Source organism: Pristis pectinata, chromosome 3, assembly GCF_009764475.1.
Source record: "Pristis pectinata isolate sPriPec2 chromosome 3, sPriPec2.1.pri, whole genome shotgun sequence".
Classification (NCBI taxonomy): Eukaryota; Metazoa; Chordata; class Chondrichthyes; order Rhinopristiformes; family Pristidae; genus Pristis; species Pristis pectinata.
In genome coordinates, this window is record NC_067407.1 from 140,245,061 (window position 1) to 140,265,468 (window position 20,408).

At 42.3% G+C, this 20,408-nt stretch overlaps 1 protein-coding gene across 6 annotated transcripts in view; it reads right to left on the reverse strand.

Annotated features, from left to right (window-relative positions):
* LOC127568808 (collagen alpha-1(XII) chain-like) overlaps window positions 1-20,408 on the reverse strand; it is a 275,536-nt gene that overhangs the window by 35,467 nt on the left and 219,661 nt on the right. For all 6 annotated transcript variants that reach the window (XM_052012994.1, XM_052012992.1, XM_052012989.1 and 3 more), the window contains 8 exons: window positions 20,165-20,323; window positions 15,220-15,297; window positions 10,303-10,389; window positions 9,681-9,734; window positions 8,500-8,595; window positions 3,978-4,031; window positions 2,917-2,970; window positions 1,152-1,205 (listed from right to left, as the gene is read on the reverse strand). In XM_052012994.1, the coding sequence (XP_051868954.1) occupies window positions 1,152-1,205; window positions 2,917-2,970; window positions 3,978-4,031; window positions 8,500-8,595; window positions 9,681-9,734; window positions 10,303-10,389; window positions 15,220-15,297; window positions 20,165-20,323 (636 nt within the window). The remainder of the gene's footprint in view (window positions 1-1,151; window positions 1,206-2,916; window positions 2,971-3,977; window positions 4,032-8,499; window positions 8,596-9,680; window positions 9,735-10,302; window positions 10,390-15,219; window positions 15,298-20,164; window positions 20,324-20,408) is intronic.

A 20,408-nucleotide genomic window follows, 5' to 3' on the forward strand; every position in this document is an offset into this window, starting at 1 on the left:
GTGAAGCAGCCGTACACTTGCTCTTCTTCCACTTTATGGGATTCAGTGTTCACAATGTGAAATCCTCTAAGTTGGGAAAAACATCGGGTGATTGTTTTGCAAAATAGCATTGTTTAGACCACAATGATGACGCAGGGTTTCACTTGAATTCTCCGTCCCACTTCAACTGTGAACTCTGCCTTTGGCCTCCTACACTGTTCCAATGAAGACAATGTAAACTCGGGAATCTTTCATCTAACATGTTGCAACCCTCAGGACTCGATACCGAATTCAATAATTTCAGATAACCAGCCTTCCTGTTTGTGTCAGAGTTGGTCAGTCGTGATGTCACCCACTGTAGTATTAACTCAGTATAACTTTCTCCATAGATGCTACCCAATTTGTTGAGCACTTCCGTCCTTCTCTTTTACTTCAGATTTCCATTAACTGCTGTGTTCTATATTGCACAGTTTCAGCATTGTTTTCTTTTCTGTCTGACTGCCGTCATTCCTCACCTGCCATTTACACTGGCATTCACCTGCCATTCAAACCGACCAGTTACGATTCACAAGCATTTATCACCATCTCCTAGACAGTGCCAGCGGCATATGTCTTACATTGACAACTCTTTCACAGACATTCCACTTGTTCTTCCTACTCTCCCTCTCTCCACAGTTTAAAACAAATTGGTTTTCTCACCTTTCCAGTCATGATAAAATGTCTTCGACCTGTAAACATAACTCTGTTACTCTCTCCACAGATGCTGAATGAACTGCTGAGGACATCCAGCATTTTCTGCTTCTATCTAATGCTTTCTGAGTTGATGTCACTTCCTTCTCAAATCAATGATCTATGGGAAAGTCCAACTTCATATTTTCATTGTTTTTAACTTTTCCTATACCGTTCTCTATTCTAGTGAATAAAGTCTCAGGTTTTTATACTTTTCACCATAACTATTCTCTGTACCTGTCTCTGCAACAGATAAGAGTTAGATAAATGCTGTGGATTTACTTTGGCCTGGTTGACGTAAGGCAGACAAACTTTGCCGAATCATTATTGCTATTAGAGCATGAAATGCTTTCATATGAGAATGGGTGAAGCAGATTAACACATTTCACAGCACCACTTAAAGACATTAAATAACAGTCCTTATTTCTGAAGACATGACTTACAATTGGTCCTGGAGGTCCACGTGGGCCAATTGGTCCATCTTTACCTGGGAAGCCCTAAAGAAGAAAAGAAATATTGTTTCAATAATATCAAAAATAAATTATTATACCTAATTAGCATTAAATTCCTACTCAAAGTCAAGTCACAGAAACTGATTTTTTGGAGACAGTCAGTGGAATTGGATGTCCATGAAAGACGACCGCAAATTTCTGCTGGAGAATGTTAAAGTTGGATTTTATAGCTACTCCTCTTATTATCCATGACATCAGAAAGGGATATACTTAGCCAGGCAGAAGGAATTAGCAGGTGGATGAGGGGCCTGGATAGGCCTTGTAAATCCGTTACTTTGATGGGAATTATGGAGCCCACCTGGGGGTTTCTGGATTGATATGGACCCTATCAAAATCAGACCAGCAACAAGTCTTCACGGCTCCTTCTTGATGACAAATGGCTCCACTCAAAAGCAGGTAAAAAGTGTTTCTTCAGTCCCATTTCACCCCCTCCTTCCCTTAGTTGATGCCCATAAAAGTTGTATTGAAATCATCAAGCCCTCCATCATTAACATTGACCAGAAGTTCGACTGCATTGGACGCACAGGAGAAGGTTCACTAGATCGTATGTGGAGTGGGCAGGTGGTGCTATAAGTCAGGTTTCAACAGGCAAGGCTCGTTTCCGCTGGAGTTCAACTGATGACTGAAATATGTAAGATTGTGAGTGGTCTTGACAAGGTGAATGTGGGGAGAATGTCTCCTCTTGTGGAAGAATCTTGAAAAAATATTCACTGTTTAAAAATAAGAAGTCACCATTTAACAGAGAGATAAGTCATTACACTCTCCCCCATTCCTCTCTTCCCCATTTTCACCCTCTCATATATCTCTCCGTCCTTTCTCACTCTCACCCTTTCCCTTTCCCCTCTCCCAGTCAACTCTCTCCCCCCCTCTCTCTCACTCCTTCCTTCCCTTTCTCTTGCCATTCTTAGGTGCTTCTCGCCAGCTGAAATTAGAACCAACTTCTGTTGCCTACAGGTTTGTATGTCGTCAGATCACAGAATCGCAAAATGGTGACAGAACAGGTGAGATATTTCGCCAGGTTAAGTTTGCTACTTTCCAAGATGTGGAAAAGGTACTGACCTAGATCTTTTATCTCCTCCATGAACTCATCTTCCATTCTATTACTGCTCAATTGCTCTGCCTTGTTTACATTTGGATCAAAGAAACCCCAGGCTGTGCATCATCCTGACTTGGACACAATTTGTTATTCCTTTATCCTTATCGGGTCGACATCCAGAAATTCCCTCCCCACTGACTTTTCAATACCAATTAAGGATGCACAATAAATGCCGACCTTGCCGGTGATGTCCAGATCCTGAAAAACTGCATAATTAAAAAAAAAATCTGAGACCCTAATTTGCCTTGTGACTCTCAGTTCTATCCTGGTTAGTGCCTTTTAGATCATAAGACACAGGAGCAGAATTAGGCCATCTGGCCCATCAAGTCTGCTCCACCATTCGATCATGGTTGATTTACTTTCCCCTCTCAACCCCATTCTCCTGCCTGCTCCCTATAACCTTTGACACCCTTACTGATCAAGAACCTATCAACCTCCGCTTTAAACATATCTATCAACCTCCGCTTTTAACTAGTACGTTATCAATTGGTTCAAATCTTGGAGAAAATCTGAAGGCTGCCATTGCACAATAATTTCAACAAACAAACTGGAACAGTGAATAAACATTACAACAGTTTTTAGATGTGCAAAGATACCTACCCTTGGGCCCTCTGATCCTGGGGTACCTGCTAGGCCGGGACGGCCAATTGTTCCCTATTAACAAAAAAATACTTCAGTCAAACATTGCTGCTAAAATATGCCCTAATAAAAAAAAGCAGGTGCTTTTGCATTTCTTCTGTGTGGCTGATATTAACCATAAGATACAGTATCTGCATTTTTTTCATTTTCATTTATTGCAAAGGAAATTAATGTCGTTCACAGAAAATGTCAGCAATGAGTATTCAGCTAACTCTTGTCAAGCAAGATTTTGGTCAAAATAAAATCTTATATAATCTGAAAAGGGGATTATAGGAACTGAACATACAGACCGACAGAAGCACAATGCAATTATTAAGCTATCTAAGGGAGCGGAACATCATTTGTTGTGTGGCAGGCCTGGCTAAAGCAGAGAACATCATATAGTCTTCATTTTAGATTTCAATCTCAAAACATTGTGCAGTAAAAGAACCAATGATTGGATTATGGAATTAATTTTTCAAGTTAAAGGATATGAGAAAAAAATTGTACAGGGATAAACACCGTGATAGTTTAAAATCAAAACCAACAGGCTTTTGTTAAATAGGTATTTCATTTTTGTTCATTAAAGCATTGTAGGTTTTTGCAACAAAACCATATGTTGTTTCAAATAGTGTGATAGTGTTGTGTGTTTTATTTTAAAATGAAGCATTATAACTTTTACAATATTCTATCAAGCCTTTAATGGGACAGCCCAGGTTGGTACAAGGTAAAAATCTAACCACACTCTGTAATCATAAACACCAGGTACAAGGTAGGTGGAATTCTTAGTAAAACTTTTACTGAAGTGTTTCATCAAGTATTTCTAGGTACAAAAGTGCTTCGCTCCCCAATACCCCATCAAAGACTCAACGAACAGGATTGGTTACAATATTTCCATTCCCTACAGCAATCATCAGGTTGCCTTTCCGAATGCGATTCCCAATTACATCCATTATGTGGGCAGTCCTGTGTTGCAGACTTGCCAGGTTTTGCATAATTAAGGAACACCAGGGGAAAGTAAGAGAGAGACAGAAGATACTTACTGGTCGTCCTACCAATCCTGGTTCACCTGCATCACCTTTCATTCCAGGGCGTCCCTGTAACAGACACAACCCATGTCATCAGTAAGATGAACAAAATCACCCTGAAATGACCCATAGAGTAACAGCGTTCCCAGAAGTAACCGCTATATGAGGGGATTTGATGGAAGTAACAAGGTCGAGATTAGACCATTCAGTATATCAAATCTGTCCCTTCATTCAGTTATATCTTGGCTGGTCTCCACCTGAGAACATTCATTTGCCTTTCCTTTAAGTCTCTTGGTAAGTTTACCATTCTCAATCTTGAAAGTTAGAATGCTTCAGCACTGTCACAATCTTTTTGGAGTTCTAAATTGCCTCATTGTTTGCAGAATTGTTTCTAAAGTTGCTTCCAAATGCCTGATTCCAACTTTAATATTCTATATTCTGGCTCTGGATTTTGTCACCAGAGGAAATAATTCAATTTAACAAGAACTACATATTTGCGATTTGTTTAGTTGCTGAATTTGATCAGTTAGTCAGTCAATGTATTAACTACTATCATTCCGTCCCAGCCTCTGTGAGACATCTTGCAGTGTTTTATAAGGTTAGAGATGGTTTCCAAATGTAAGTTGCTGTTTCTAGTAGCATATTGGCATTAATTATGATGATATTTATGAGTGCCTTGCTTTAGCCATGTCACAACTTATCAAATAAAATTTGGTGAAGGTAAAATGGTCGATGTTATTTCCCCCCATTAAGGATATTAATGCTAGGTTGTTTTATTTTGAATTTTCAAAAAACCTTCTAAAGTACGAGTGGTATCACTTCAACCAAGACAGAGCAGCAGAAAATAAACTAAGGAAAGAAAAAGTACCTGGCTTGACACCTGCAGAGATCAGTGATGAGAAAAAAAACTTATTGAATCATGATCTAGGTGACACAGTGATGCAACTAGTGGACCCATTGCCTCACAGCTCCAGGGATCTGGGTTCCTGGTTCAATTGTGACCTCTGGTACTGCATGTGGAGTTTGCATTGTTTTCGCTATGGGTCCTCAGGCTTCTTATCACATCCCAAAGACAGAAGGGTTTGTAGATTAATCGGTTACTGTAAATTGCCCCTCGTGTGTTGATGAGTGATCGAATCTGGGACGAGTTGGTGCAAAGTTGGGGAAAAATGGGACTAGTGTAAGATTCTTGGTGGTTGGGCTGGACTCGGTGGGGTAAATGCCATGCTTCAACGCTGTACGATTCGACAGTCTTCCTGATCTGAAACGTTATTTGTCTCTCAGCAGAGGATGGCAGAATTCGTAGGTAGATGGAACCAAGATGGGTAGGGTGACGAAAGTGGGCGATGGGGGTCTGGAGAAGGTTACGGGAAAGGGAACAAAAAATGGGAAGACCAGGGGTGGATTGGAAGGAGAGAGAGAGAGAGAAAGGGGAATAGGAAGAGGAGGTGGCAGGGGGTAAGGGTTCCACACACATTTCACTCACGAGATCCACTCCCCCTGTTAGAGAAATGGGGGGCTATATGGGAGGGAAGGGTTGGATAGATCTCAGAACAGGATAAAATGTCGGCACAACATTGTGGGCCGAAGGACCTGTATTGTGTTGTATTGTTCTATGGTTCTATTTACCTATCAGATTCTAGCACGCGCAGCCTTTTTGTCCCCGTTCATCACCGTTCAGCCTCTGTCTCTACCTTCACCCTCCCCTCCCCCTATCTGGCTCCATCTGTCCCCTTTGTCTGCTTTCACCTATTGCCTACCTGCCTCTGTCTCCCAGCTCCAGCCCTCTTCTCTCTCACCTGGCTCTGTCTGCCCATCATCCTCCACCCCTCCTCAGTTCTCCTATCACCTTCCAGCCCCCATCTCAGCCCACCCCCCTCCCCTTCTCTTTCCACTCTCAGTCCTGATGCAGAAATATCGACAATTCCTTTCCCTCCACAGACGCTGCTCGACCCGTTGAGCTCCCCCAACAATTTGTGTCTTGCTCTCAAAAGCTGTGTCTGTTCTTGCTAATAATTAAAGTGATATCAAAGGAAGGTTTTTTTACCCAGAGGGTGGTTGGGGCACGGAATGCGCTGCCTGGGGCGGTGGTGGGAGGCAGGTACATTGGTCAAATTCAAGAGATTGCTAGATAAACATATGGAGGAATTTAAAATAGAGGAATATGTGGAAGGAAGGGGTCAGATAGTCTTAGGCAAGGTTTAAAGGCAGGCACAACATTGTGGGCCGAAGGGCCTGTATTGTGCTGCACTGTTTCTATGTTGTTCTGTTCTATGATTCTGAATGGAAAAACTCTACTATAATAACCAAATAATCAATGCATCAACAGGCAAAGGACTAAAATTCCCCTTTCCATAAGCTTAGTACTTCGACAAATTGGAAGATGCCATAATATTAGGACTTTGAATGCTATGATTTCTCAGATGAAAATTGTTTCTCTGCTTGTGAATGCACTGATCTCTTTATTTGTGTCTGTTCAAACTGCCTTATATGGTAACATCCCAGTGATGGTTTCAAGGCAAATATGTCCCAGATTGTTAGAAAGGATTCTGTTTCCAGAGAAGGAGGGGAGGAAGATGGTGGGGCAAAATCCATGGCCTTTAAATGGCTCATCAAAAATGTCACACACCAAATTTCTTAAGATTGATTTCAGGATTCTAGTTAACCTGTATGGTCACTTGAGGCAAGCCAGTCAGATTCTGCCTAAAACATTATTGTTACTCTTCTAAGAATTTAGCAATAGGAATAGGCCACTCAGATCCTTGAGGTTAGTTTGTTGGCATGACTTTCAATTGCATATTTCAGTGCCAACAGATCTTGACTCACTAAAGCCTCAGTGCCAATGGAGCACAGCCATGGATAAAGTAGCAAATTGTTGAAAGATTAATTGAAGCTCAGGAATAAAAAAAGTCAAGGCTCAGCCAAACTCTACCTTTCAAAGTTGTTAAAAGTACCTAAGGCAGCAAAACAAACATTCCTTTGCACTGGATGGAACAAAGAACTTAATCTGCTATAACATCCATCACAAAGCCAATCTTTGTTTTAAAATCTATTCATATCTAGGTATGTCCAAGGACTATCATTTACTACTTTGATTGATGGTACCCTGTGTTTCAACTGTAGGAGCTTGGCTGTCTTCAGGCAAAACATATATCCGGGGCAAAGCTGAAAGGGGCATTTGGAATCTGCTCAAAATAAAAATGTTACTGCTGAAAAACAAACTGAAATCATCCCTTACATATGCTCACGCAAGTACTTTTTCAATAATGTTGACTGAACATTTGGACAAAGTCCATTAGAGGTCAAATAATATCTGTAGATTACAACACCCCAAGTAGTTCCCCTTTATCCAATGTGAGATAACCTCCCCTAAGTGACAGATTTGAATCAGATGGCTATCACCTTTCCTTCCCATGTGAAACTTCATGATATCACTTTGTGTAGCAGCTGCAGCCTGAAACAGTTTTGTAACTTCAGAAACCTCTTGAAGTCATTTACTCTTGATTACCAGAATCCAAGGAGCTGCAAATGGATGGAGTTACAAAATCAAAAGTAAACACCCAGGGAAAAGACTGGACCAGTGACATTCATTAATCTTTTTTGAGGTTCATATTGTTGTCATAATTATGCAAAATGTAAAGTGAATCGACTAATTTTATGACAGATACAATCCACTTTTTTAAAAGATATGACAGATAATACTCTATGCTGCCAAATCTTTGTTCGTAAAATAGACTTTGTGGTTTGCCGTAATTGTTATTGAGAAACAGCCATTGGAAGTTCACTTTGTCCTCGTATTTTGAATGCTATTATATTTCAAAATGCTGCAGTACTGGGATATTATAAATTCTAGTCCTGGTCATACCCTGATTGGGAAAAGCTGGCCCTATTGATGAAAGGCTTGAATAGTGCACAGATAATACTGGAAGGTAATATGATGCATATTACAACAACAGATCCTGTGGAAAAATAGGCACTTTTTTAGTAGCATGCCGGGTGATCAATAGAGAACTACCTTAGCTTGGCTTGCACCACAGTGCCAGATTCTGCTTAGGGAAATCCCCTTTAAGTCATGCCGACTTTATCGGACTCTCTCCCTATTTTTGCAACTCCAGTGCAAGTAAAAGCCCAGAAGTGGCATCTAGGTACATATTGCACAGTGGCAAATGCCTCTGTGTATGATTGCAACTCTTCACACGTTAGTCAGCACATAAATGGAGGAATCTGAAATTGAAATTGTGGTCTCCACAAGCTGCACAGCAAGTCCTCAATTTTCATTCAAAATTTATATTTCGTCAAAATTTTATGATGGAAAAATGTGTCGCTGCACATTTGAATTTCTGGGCAATATCTTTATATTGAATCATTGCGATGTCAACAATGATTATGATAAAATTCCGAGGTTGGTCCTGTTGTTGATTTTTGAAAGCAAGCTAGATTATGTGTCATGGCATTGATACTATAATGCAGGTTGATCGTGAACTGCCAACAATCTCAAAGTGAAGGAGGGACGGGAAGTAAGACGAATAAGACTTACGGGTTCTCCTGGAAGTGATAGTCCATTGGGACCCTGAGGACCTGGCAGACCTTGAGGTCCTGGAGGACCTGGCTCACCACGAGGACCTGATTGACCCTGTGGAAAGATAGTTAAGAATTTTTATTATTTTTGAATTCTGAATGGCAAACAAAAATAAATCTGTTATTGTTATTGCAGCCATCTGTATCCATTACATAATTGCATAAATTGGTCCAAAGCAAACATGCATAAATTTCACCCAGCTATCAGTCAGGAACTTAGAAATTCTAATGGCTCAGTAGGAAAAAAAAATGTCAATCAAAGTAGAATAGAACCAGCCAGACCTGACTCAATCCATGATCTGTGTTGTGTTAACTGATTGGCTTGTTGTATTGTTGGAAAATGTAGCAATCAATTTATACTCAGAAAGGTCCTACTATGAACAAACATTTATTTTGTTTTCATTAACTTACTTAGGGAAAAAAATATTAACCAAGCCACAGAGGGAATACCCTGTTCTCCTGTGAGTAGTATTGTGAAATCTTTTGCATCTCACTGAAAGCAGTCTAATATCTCATCCAATCATCTAATAGATAGCACTTCCAGTGGTGTGGTATTCTTTTGTTCTTGCGTTCTCCTGACGAAGTGAGAGTGCTCACTACTGAGGCTGAAACTTAGGTAGGAGATGAAAACATGGAAACATATAAAATAGGGGTAAGAGAAGGTCATTCAGCCCTTTGGGCCACCTCTACCATTCAACACTAACAGCTCAAGGACTGCCGCTCACCACCACCTTCTCAAGGGCAACAGGGGACGGGCAATGAAATGCTAGCTCAGCCCACAAAGTCCACATCCTTTGAATGAATAAATAAAAATATGATAATCCGTTATCGTTACGAACAGAAGTGATTGTTTTCTTAAATTCCAGACTATTAACTGAATTTAAATTTCACAGCTACCGTGATTGGGTTTGAATTTGTTCCTGGATTATTAATCCAGGTCCCTGGATTACCAGTGATACCAATGCACCACAACTACATGGAGCTGGGTAGCAAAGTTACCAGAGATAACATAGCCTGTTGGTGCTCAGGGTCAAGGTACCAGAGGACTCTTGACTGCCCTGGAACTAAAACCAAGCATCAATTAATATCTAAAGCAGAAAGACAAAAAGGAAGTTAGAAGAAATTTTTAAAAATACTTACAGGTGATCCATTTAGGCCTCTTTCTCCTTGAGGTCCTTTGCTACCAATTTGACCCTGTCAATGAGAGAAAGCACAGAGAAGGCGACTAAATTCAGCTTTTACTCGAAGCACTCAAATTTACTTCTTCCCTGACTTGCCCAAGCTCACAAAAATCCCCAGAAAAGGAAGGGGGGACATATGAGATAGTGAGGTTTGATATGTTAGGTGACAGTGTATTTCTTGATGTAACAGCACAATTAATAACTAGACACATATGTCTAAAAATGCTGAATCAATATATTCCTTTTACGCCAGTCCTGATGAAGGGTCTCGACTCGAAATGTCGACTGTTTATTTCCCTCCATAGATGTTGCCTGCCCTGCTGAGTTCCTCCAGCATTTTTTGTGTGTTATTCCTTTTACTTAACTTTGGAATTATAACGCCAAATATTTTCTCCCTTTATATTCAAGCTAAATTCAATGGTATGCATTTTCCCCTCTGGATATTCCTTGAGTTTTTGCTGCTGTTAATTCTGTTGCAAATCTCTAGCTCTGTCCCCCTCTCTGTCTTCCCACTATCCTCAGGGTTATATGAAATATTGTGATAATGTAAGGAAGACGGGAAATGAAAAATATTTCCTTACAGCTGGTCCGGGAGGTCCTGGAGGCCCAATGCTGTCCTGAGAACATGTGCAGGCGTGAGGAAGGGCAGGGCACTTTGCTTCATCTCTCTGAAAAACAAAAGGACACCATCAAATTATGGAACAAAAAGGAAAATATTACAGAAATAATCAAACCAGTTGAACAGCAGTTGGTGCTGAAATCTTTAAAACAAACTGGACAGCAGTCTGATTTCAATTAAATAAAGCAAGGATATTCATGGATAGTTTTTGAAATATGTTCCTGGACATTTTCTGATGGTTTTTAATCAGTAATTTTATTTGCACATGCACTTGTTGGCAAAATAACTGATGACAGAGCCATAACAAAGGAAGGGGAAGGAACTGCATTGTCTTGAAAACATAGTTAACGGTAATTTTTAAAAAGGAGTTGGTTGGACACTCAAGGGAAATTAATTTGGAAGGCTACAAGAGAAGGAGAGGGAATAGAACTGATTAATTCGATTTACAAGGAGCCGGTCTGGATTCAGAAAACTGAATGATCTTCTCTGTACCATAACACTGCCATGAATCTATGCATTCTGGAATGCACAAAGTAATCCATGCCAAATTGACCCCGAGCAGGTTTCTCCTGAAATTCAAGCATTCATTTCATGATTAGAACTGCAGCATACAGCCAGCAGCAGCCAACCTATTTATTGTACTAACTTCCCACTGGAGTGGAGCTAATTTTCAGGATGAGCAGGAAACCGCTCAACCCTAGAACATAGAACAGCACAGCACAGCGACAGGCCCTTTGGCCCATGAAGTCTGGGAGACAAGATACCAACTTAAACTAATCCCGTCTGCCTGCACGTGGTCTATATCCCTCCATCCCCTGCCTGTTCATGTGCCTGTCTAAATGCCTCTTAAATATTGCTATTGTATCTGCGTCCACCACCTCCCCTGGCAGCCTGTTCCAGGACTCTACCACACTCTGTGTAAAAAAAAACTTGCCATCTAAAACTCCTTTAATCTTTCCGCCTCTCACTTTAAGACTGGGGGAAAAAACTCCTACTGTCTACCCTATGTATGCTTCTCATAATTTAATACATTTCTATCAGATCGCCCTTCAGCCCCTGGTACTCCAGAGAAAACGACCCAAGTTTGTGCAACCTCTCCTCATAGCTCATACTCTCTAATCCAGGCAGCATCCTGGTGAACCTCTTCTGCACCCTCTCCAAAGCCTCCACATCCTTCCTGTATTGCAATGACCAGAACTGCAACAATACTCCAAGTGCAGCCTAACCAAAGTTTTATACAGCTGCAACATGACTTCCTGACTTTTATACTCAACACCCCGACCTATGACAGAAAGTCTGCCATACACCTTTCACTCAATCTACTTGTGTTGCCACTTTCAGGGAATCTAAGGATTTGCGCCTCAAGTTCTCTCTGTACATCAATGCTCCAAACGGTCCTGCCAGTTACTGTATACTTTCTTCTTGCATTTGACCTCACAAAGTGCAACACCTCACACTTGTTTGGATTAATCTCCATCTGACATTTCTCTGCCAACATTTCCAGCTGGTCTATATCCTGCTGTATCCTCTGACAGCTTTCTTCACTATCCACACCAGAACAAAGATCTCTCTATAACTTCAGTCGTGGAAGTACACTATGGGAGACAACTCTTGCACATATCCACACATGGAAGCTGTGTTCTAAATCATCATTGATTCCTCCACTAAACCTTGTGAAAGAACTAAACTTATTGAAGACAAAAGTCTTTCACCAACCTAACTCTGCTGCCTGGATTAGAGGGCATGTGCTGTGAGGAGAGGTTGGACAAACTTGGATTGTTTCTCTGGAGCGGCAGAGGCTGAGGAGAGACCTGATAGAGGTTTATAGGATTATGAGAGGCATAGGTAGAGTAGACAGCCAGTATCTTTTTCCCAGGGTTGAAATGCCTTATACCATAGGGCATGTCTTTAAGGTGAGAGGGGGCAAGTTCAAAGGAGATGTGTGGGGCACGTGTTTTACCCAGAGAGTGGTGGGTGCCTGGAATGTGCTGCCAGGGGTGGTGGTGGAGGCAGATACAATGGAGGTGTTCAAGAGGCTCTTAAATAGACCCATGAGTGGGCAGGAAATGGAAGGATATGGACATTGTGTAGGCAGAAGGGATTAATTTAGTTGGGCATTTGATTACTAATTTAGTTCGGCACAACATTGTGGGCCAAAGGGTCTGTTGTTGTGCTGTACTGTTCTATGTTCTATAACACTGTTCCTGGCATTCAAGATCAGATTCAGGTCAAAGTGGATAATTTTCCTCATTTCAGGGGTACCTCTCAGCAAGGGAAAATTTAACTGACAGAATTTATCACTCCCTCCAGTGCTTCAGTACAACCTCCAGTTACCTGAGAAAAAGACTGTTCAAAGACCACAGCCCCAAACATGGTACCAAGCTCATGATTTGAGGAGCAGTCATGATCCCACCTCTCCTGCATGTACCCTTCGGGTACATGGACAATTTACATTAGGCACCTCAAAGTACTGGAGTACCAACATAACCACCACAAAATCCTCCAAATCCACCAGCAAGATTAACAACCAAAGTTGACATACTTTCCCAGGCCGGCATCAAATTTCTGATCACTTTCAATCATCTCCAATGGACGGGCCACATCTGCATGCCTGACACCAAAACAAGCCCACCACTCAAGGATGTCCCCAAAGTCTCTTTGAAAAACCATAATATCTTCACCAACTCATAGGTCCAAAACTTCTCAGACTGAGGTAGAAATAGGCAGGAAGGCACACAGCACGAGGGAAGTCAAATATAAACGAGTGAAGAAGCATGCATTCATCCAGACAACTCGTGGCAGAGTCCGTGGGTCCTGCATAATGCATTCATCACTTACAAAACCACAAAACTGTAATGGAATCAAGTCACCCTCAACCACAGGGAGAAGAATATCAGTGCCATCACAGAAATAATTGGGAATGATACCACTGTCAGCTAATCCTCTTCCTCACCTTCCACTTTCCCCCAATCCCAAAATCTCTCCTAACTCCCAAGGTGCAGATGGTTTAAACATACACCTCATACTTTCCCCATTCTTAATAATGACGATACACTTGTGCTTTTCTCTCCACACGCCCAGTTCCCATGCAATTTCATTGCCTTTGAGGAAGAATCTTGTGCGTCACTCAGTCTGATGCTCGCTGCCACCAGATCAGATGCTGGCACACAGGGTACTGTAGAGAATGGTTTGAATGAGGGATCAGAACGTGCGCAGTCACTGGAAATGAATGGCCTGCAGCCACAGTAAGGGATACCAGTGGGTCAAAGACTAGGTCTTTGGAGGGGAGGGCTGCATACGATGGAGACACAAAAGGCTGCAGATGCTGGCATCGAGGTTGCATACAAGTTCTGCTTCAGAAAGCTCAGATAAGAATTGCAAATTTTCCCCTCCACAGGTGCTGCCTGACCTGCCGAGTTCCTCCAGCATTTTGTGTGTGTTGCTCCAGACTCCAGCGTCTGCAGAATCTCTTGTGTCAAGAACATCGATGGGGTGGCTTACAAAGGCTGAGGGCATGAATAACGAGATGTTTAAGGCATTAAAAAATCTGGATGAAAGCCTATGTGAAATAGGATTATGACTGAACACCTCCAAGTCAGAATCCTGCCTAAACAGAGTTCAGCTCTGACCTTTAAGATGGCTTTGTGTGGAGACTGGAGCTTGGAGTGGGTAACCAGCCTCATTTCAAGCTTGGCAGATCCAAATGATATGCTTTATTGATTGGCTTTGCTCAGTTTAAATCATTATTCTTCTATTGTGGCACAGGCAGAAGCCTGACAACTGCAGTGAATGCTCAGATTTCTACCATGCATGTCGCCACCAAGACTCTGGACACTCGTGTTCAACAGGTGTCATGGGACTCCAGACATCCATTCTCTAGCAGAATATCAGGATTGCTGGCCTGCTGCCTTGATCCAACGTCAATAGTTGGCTTGGCGGAGTACAGCGTTTGCATTCCCGTCCCAGTCATTCTGCCGGTGTCACTGCCAGAATTTGCCAACCAGCCGACCTAAATTGCTACCACTTGCGCAGAGGTGGTGAGGACCCTGTTTAATGATGCAAGTGAAAAGATCTGTCTTGCTGCCACTAACCAATGCAGATTTCCCATGCAGATCCAGACCGTTAACTCGATCAATGTGGCCCAAATTTCCAGGGCAAGCATAAAATTGGCATCATCCACAATGCATTGACTACTATTGTATTCTTCCAGCATGAATGCAAAAATCACATGGCAATACATTACTTAATCTTTTCAGGTACCAAAATAAGATAGGAACAAACCAGTCATTCAAGGAGTAGATCTTTGAGCTAAATTTTCTGAGTGCGTTTGTGGCACCGACTTACCCTGAAAAAAATCAGCAACATATCCTCTTGTGCTATTGAGTTCTCAGCACTGAGGCCCACCTCAACGCTACTGCTAGTGATCTGAAGTATGCTGCCTTCTCATACTAGCCTAGATGACTTTGTGTCATTCAGATAGATTAATCTTGACTATTGGTAAAACATTCCTTTTTCTGCAAGTTCTTCATATTTATAATTAACAAAATGGAAATATTTAAACAAGACAGAATTTTGTTTTATCATACGATAGTGGCATTTAGACAGGCAAATGAACATGCAGGGAATGGAAGGATATGGACCATGTGCAGACAGACAGGTTTAGTTTCCTCAGACATTGTGGGCCGAAGGGCCTGTTCTTGTGCTGTACTGTTCGAATATTGTAGGTTCTATGTTCTTTTTGTCCTGTATAATTACATGCAGTAGAAATACCTCACAGATGAATCAAGGGAAGAATTCAACATTCTGCCAACTCAATCTAAAGAAAACAGACAGGCTGGCAAGTAACCACAATCTGACAATCTGGGTAGCAGCTACTTACCACTGATGGGATGTCGCAGCATTTGTCTCTGATGGCCCAGCCCAGACTGCAGATAATATCAAAGCTCTGGATCTCGAACTAGGATTGAGAGAGATAAAAATTACTTTTGAGTACATCAAAAACTGTTGTTGCAGTTGTATAAAACTTTGGTTAGGCCCATATTTGGAGTATTGTGTGCAGTTCTGATTGCAACATTCTAGGAAGGATGTGGAGGCTGCGAAGCGTGTCAAGAGAGGTTCACCGGGATGTTGCCTGCACTGCAGAGTATCAGCGACAAGGAACGGTTGACCAAACTTGGATTGTTTTCTCTGGAGCGTTGGTGGCTGAAGGGAGACCTGATTGAAGTTTATTAAATTATGAAAGGCCGAGATAGGGTCGACAGTCAGTCTTTTTCCCAGGATGGAAATGTCGAATACTAGACGGCATAGCTTTGAGGTGAGAGGCGGAAAGTTTGAAGGAGATTTACGAGGCAAGTATTTTATGCAGAGATTGGTAGGTGCCTGGAACATCTTTATGGTAGAAACAGATAGCAATGTTTAAGAAGGATTTAGACAGACACATGAATAGGCAGAGAATGGAGGGATACGGACCATGTGCAGGCAGATGGGATTGGTCAGATTGGCATCATGGTTGACGCTGACATGGTGGGCTGAAGAACCTGCTCCTGTGCTGTGCTGCTTTACGTTCTATATCCTCACAAACATGAATAGTTATTTCTCGTTTTATTGTCCCCTCATTAAAGAGACTAGGCTCCTTTTTTCCTTAAGATGCGATTCAAATTTCATAAGTTGGTTTCAATTTGCACGCGTATCATCTGGTCCAATTAAAATTGTTTCGTTCTTTTCCCTCTGCAGATGCTGTCTGATTCTCCACTTCCAGAATCTCCTGACTTTTTTTTAAATTACAGATCATCTACCCATCGTGGCCATTTTTACAGAGTGTGTTTGTCTATTGTTATGGTAGCTGTTAGTATTGTTCTCTTTGCTTCTCAGTCCGTTTTGTGACAATCAACAATGGGCCTCATTTTTACTCTGGTTTGACCAATGGCCTGTGTCAAAATGTAAGCCCAATTTTTTATAAATCCTGATGGGCTCAATTGCTCAGAAGTGCAATTACATAAATATTTTTGGAGTGGAAACATTTTTCCCTCCATAAATTTGACTGGGTGTTTTGCGGCAGGGTTGCAACAAAGCCAGTCCAATTTCTGCCCCCCCCACCCTTCCAATAATGGTGGTCTGGTTCCAATCCCCTCCCCTTCCAACAACGTCAGTTCAATTAGAGTCACAGAGCCTGGAAATAGACCCTTCACCCACCGTGTCCACGCCGACATCACGCACCCATTTACGCTAATCCCACTTTACTCTCCCGAGTGAACCTGGGCTGCTGAGCTGTGAGGAAACCTGTGCTGCTATTGTACTCGGCAATACAGGAGGTCAGGCAGCATCTATGGAGGGAAATGAACAGTCAACGTTTCAGGCCCAGACCCTTCAGCAGGACTGGAAAGGAAGAGGGCAGAAGCTAGAATAAGAAGGTTACAGCAGAGGGAGGAGCACAAGCTGGTGGGCGATAGGTGAGTCCAGGTGAGATGTAGGTGGGGGGTGGGGGGGAAATGGGGAAGTGGGAAGGGAATGGGAAGTGGAATTAAGATGGCTGTCCACCGGGAGATCCTGGCTGTTACGGCGGACAGAGCAAAGGCGCTCGACGAGGCAATCCCCCAATCTGCGTCGGGTCTCACCGATGTAGAGAAGGCCGCACCGGGAGCACCGGATGAAAAAAATAACACCAACGGATTCACATGTGAAGGGCTGCCTCACCTGGAAGGACTATTTAGGGCCCTGAATGGTAAGGGAGGAGGGGTAGGGGCAGGTATAACATTTGGGACGGTTGCAGGGATAAGTACTTGGAGGGGGGTCGGTGGGGAGGTTTAATTATTAAACCTTTGCTTCAGGGTTGTACTTTTGATGAGTGCCTCAAATTAGATTATGAATATGTGCCTAAATAGAATTTGAAGTATGCTACACACTGTGAATAAAATGTTGGTAAGGCCACATTTGGAGAACTGCATACAGTTCTAGTCACCCTGCTATAGGAAAGGTGTCATTAAACTGGAGGGTGCAAAAAAGATTTACAAGGATGTTACCAAGACTGGAGGGTTTGGGTTATAAGGAGAGACTGAATACCCTTAGACTTATTTCCCTGGAGAGTAGGAGGCTGAGGGGTGACGTTATAGAGGTGTATAAAATTATGAGGGGCATGGATAAGGTGAATGCACCCAAGGGAATGCACCCAAGGGAAACGGACGAAAATACTACAGGTCATAGGCTTAAGGTGAGAGGGGAAAGAATTGTCCCTTGAGGGGCAACTTCTCACTCAGATGGTGGTGAGCAGCCAGAGGAAGTGATAGAGGTGGGTACAATTCTGACATTTACAAGGCATTAGGACTTTGGACATGCAGAGGAAATGTTTAGAGGGATATGGGCCAAACACTGGCAAGTGGGATTAACTCAGTTAGGCAATTGTCAAATTGGATGTCTTGGGCTATAGGGCCTGTTTCCATGCTGTATAGCTCTATGACTATATGATTACATGTTTGAACCCATTTAATGAGATTGCAGCTAAGTTGATGCACAGATCTATAATTATGAATCTTGTACCTTGCTTCAGAACTTTGTTCAGACGCATTAACACACTGCATCACAAAACAGTGTCATCTGTCTCTCTGCCCACTCTTCTATGGATTGGAAGGAAAATGATAAATATTTTTGAATTCATGGGTCTTTAATTCCAGAAGAATAGTGATACATATCAAAAACAGAAATGCTGGAAGAACTCAGCGAGTCAAGCAGCATCTGTGGAAAGAGAAACCAACCAATGGTTTGGGTCAACAACCCTTCCTCGGAACTTGGAGGGAGATAGGAGGGTTTACAGTTTTCAAAACAGAGCTGGGGTTAGAGTGAAGTGTGAAACCAAAGACCATATGAAAATAGGTTAAGACAGATTCAGGTGATTAGGAGCACGTATAGTGACCACGAGCAAGGCATTTTAAAGAAAAGCTATGAGAAAGGGATGTAAGTATGATGATGGGAAATGACACAGTTTACTTGAAGTCGGAGAATTCAATATTCATTCCAGAAGGCTGCAAAGTACCTTGACAGCAGATAACATGATGGTTTCTCATACATGTTGGGCCTCACTGTGGTAATAGAGGAGGCCAAAGACAAACAGGTTGGGAAGAGAGTAAGATTGAGAACTAAAATAGCATGGAAGAGGAAGCTCACGATCACCTCTGTGTACTGAGTGCATGTGCTCTGCAGAGTGAACACCCAACTGAATTTAGGAGCCGAGAGGTATTGTTGCATCTGTATAGAACCCTGGTCAGACTCCACTTGGAGTACTGTGCTCAGTTCTGGTCACCTCACTACAGGAAGGATGTGGAAGCCATAGAAAGGGTGCAGAGGAGATTTACAAGGATGCTGCCTGGAATACGGAGCATGCCTTATGAAAGAAGGTTGAGGGAACTCGGCCTTTTCTCCTTGGAGCGACGGAGGATGAGGGGGGACCTGATAGAGGTATATAAGATGATGAGAGGCATTGATCAGGTAGATAGTCAGAGGCTTTTCCCCAGGGCTGAAATGGTGGCCACAAGAGGACATAGGTTTAAGGTGCTGGGGAGTAGGTATAGGGGAGATGTTAGGGGTAAGTTTTTTTACTCAGAGAGTGGTGAGTCCATGGAATGGGCTGCCGGCAACGGTGGTGGAGGCAGATACGATAGGTTCTTTTAAGAGACTGTTGGATAGGTACATGGAGCTGAGAAAAATAGAGGGCTATGGGTAAGCCTAGTAATTTCTAGGGTAGGGACATGTTCGGCACAGCTTTGTGGGCCGAAGGGCCTGAATTGTGCTGTAGGTTTTCTATGTTTCTTTGTTTCTAATCTGCATTTGGTTGGTCCAATGTCAAGAATGCTACACCAAATACAGTGCACTAGATTGGAAGAAGTCGAAGTGAATCACTGCTTCACCTGGAATGATTGTTCGGGACCCTGGACGGTGGAAGGGAAGAGGTGAGCAGACAGGTGTCGCATCTCCTCCGGTTGCATGGGAAGGTGCTGAGGGGTGGAGAGAAGTGTGTGGGGACAGAAGAGTGGAACAGGGAGTCATGAAGTGAGCTATCCCTGCAAAATGCCAAAAGGGGAGAAGAGCAGAAGGTGTGACTGCTGGTGAGATCATTGGAGATGGTGGGAATTGCAAAGGATAAAGCGTTGAATGCGAAGGTTGGTGGGGTAGAAGGTGAGTACCAGGGGAACACGATGCATGCTTCTGTGCCCACAGATCTGGAATGGGAGTGTTTTCTGCTCTGGCCATTCCAAATGGAATTATGAAATTTCTATGTGTACAATATGACTGTACATTACCACCAATGCATGGATGCCCAGCGTAATTGTGTTCCATCTTTTTCAGTCAGCTCTTGATTTTAACTTTGCATATTTAGTAAGCTATCAGTGAAGATGCAAGGCAAATAAACAGGTAGCTTTAATAGAAAGGGAAGGAGAAATGTGTGGAGTTGCTAAAAAAAATAAATGCTTTAATTTTTCTAGATGTCCCTGAAAGCGACATCTTGAATTCTTGGCTGATATAGTGTCAGTCACATGGAGATATGAGACTGATGAAGAGCATTTGTATGTAGGAGGGAGCAAATATGCCATCTGATATCTATCACTGACATAGACTATGCCAGTACAGAGCCTCTTTAAAACTGAAGCTCAGGAGAAAGGGCCTAACTTCACGTCAAAGTCACTTACGATTCCATGATTGCCGAGAAATGAATTGTGAATCAACAATCAAGAAGGAATACTGATAAGTGAACATCAAACAGTGTGAATCCATGTGGGATGGGAAAATGAACTATGGAGATAAATGCTTTTAACAATGAAATCTGTATCACTTACAGCAGCAGATTTGCCTTTTGGTCCTCTAGATTTAGCCAGTTTTCCAAGGCTTTCATATCCATTTGTCGTTATATTGCCAGGTGGGTTTGCCAGCTTCTCTTCAATCTCTTGACAATCCACGATCAGTTTAACACTGTTCTGATTTACCAAGATATGAACCTGTGCAGGAGATATTTAAAAAAAAGTCGTTTGGGTACATGTTTCACATTGTCAACTGCGTATTTTCTTGCAGTCACAAAATTGA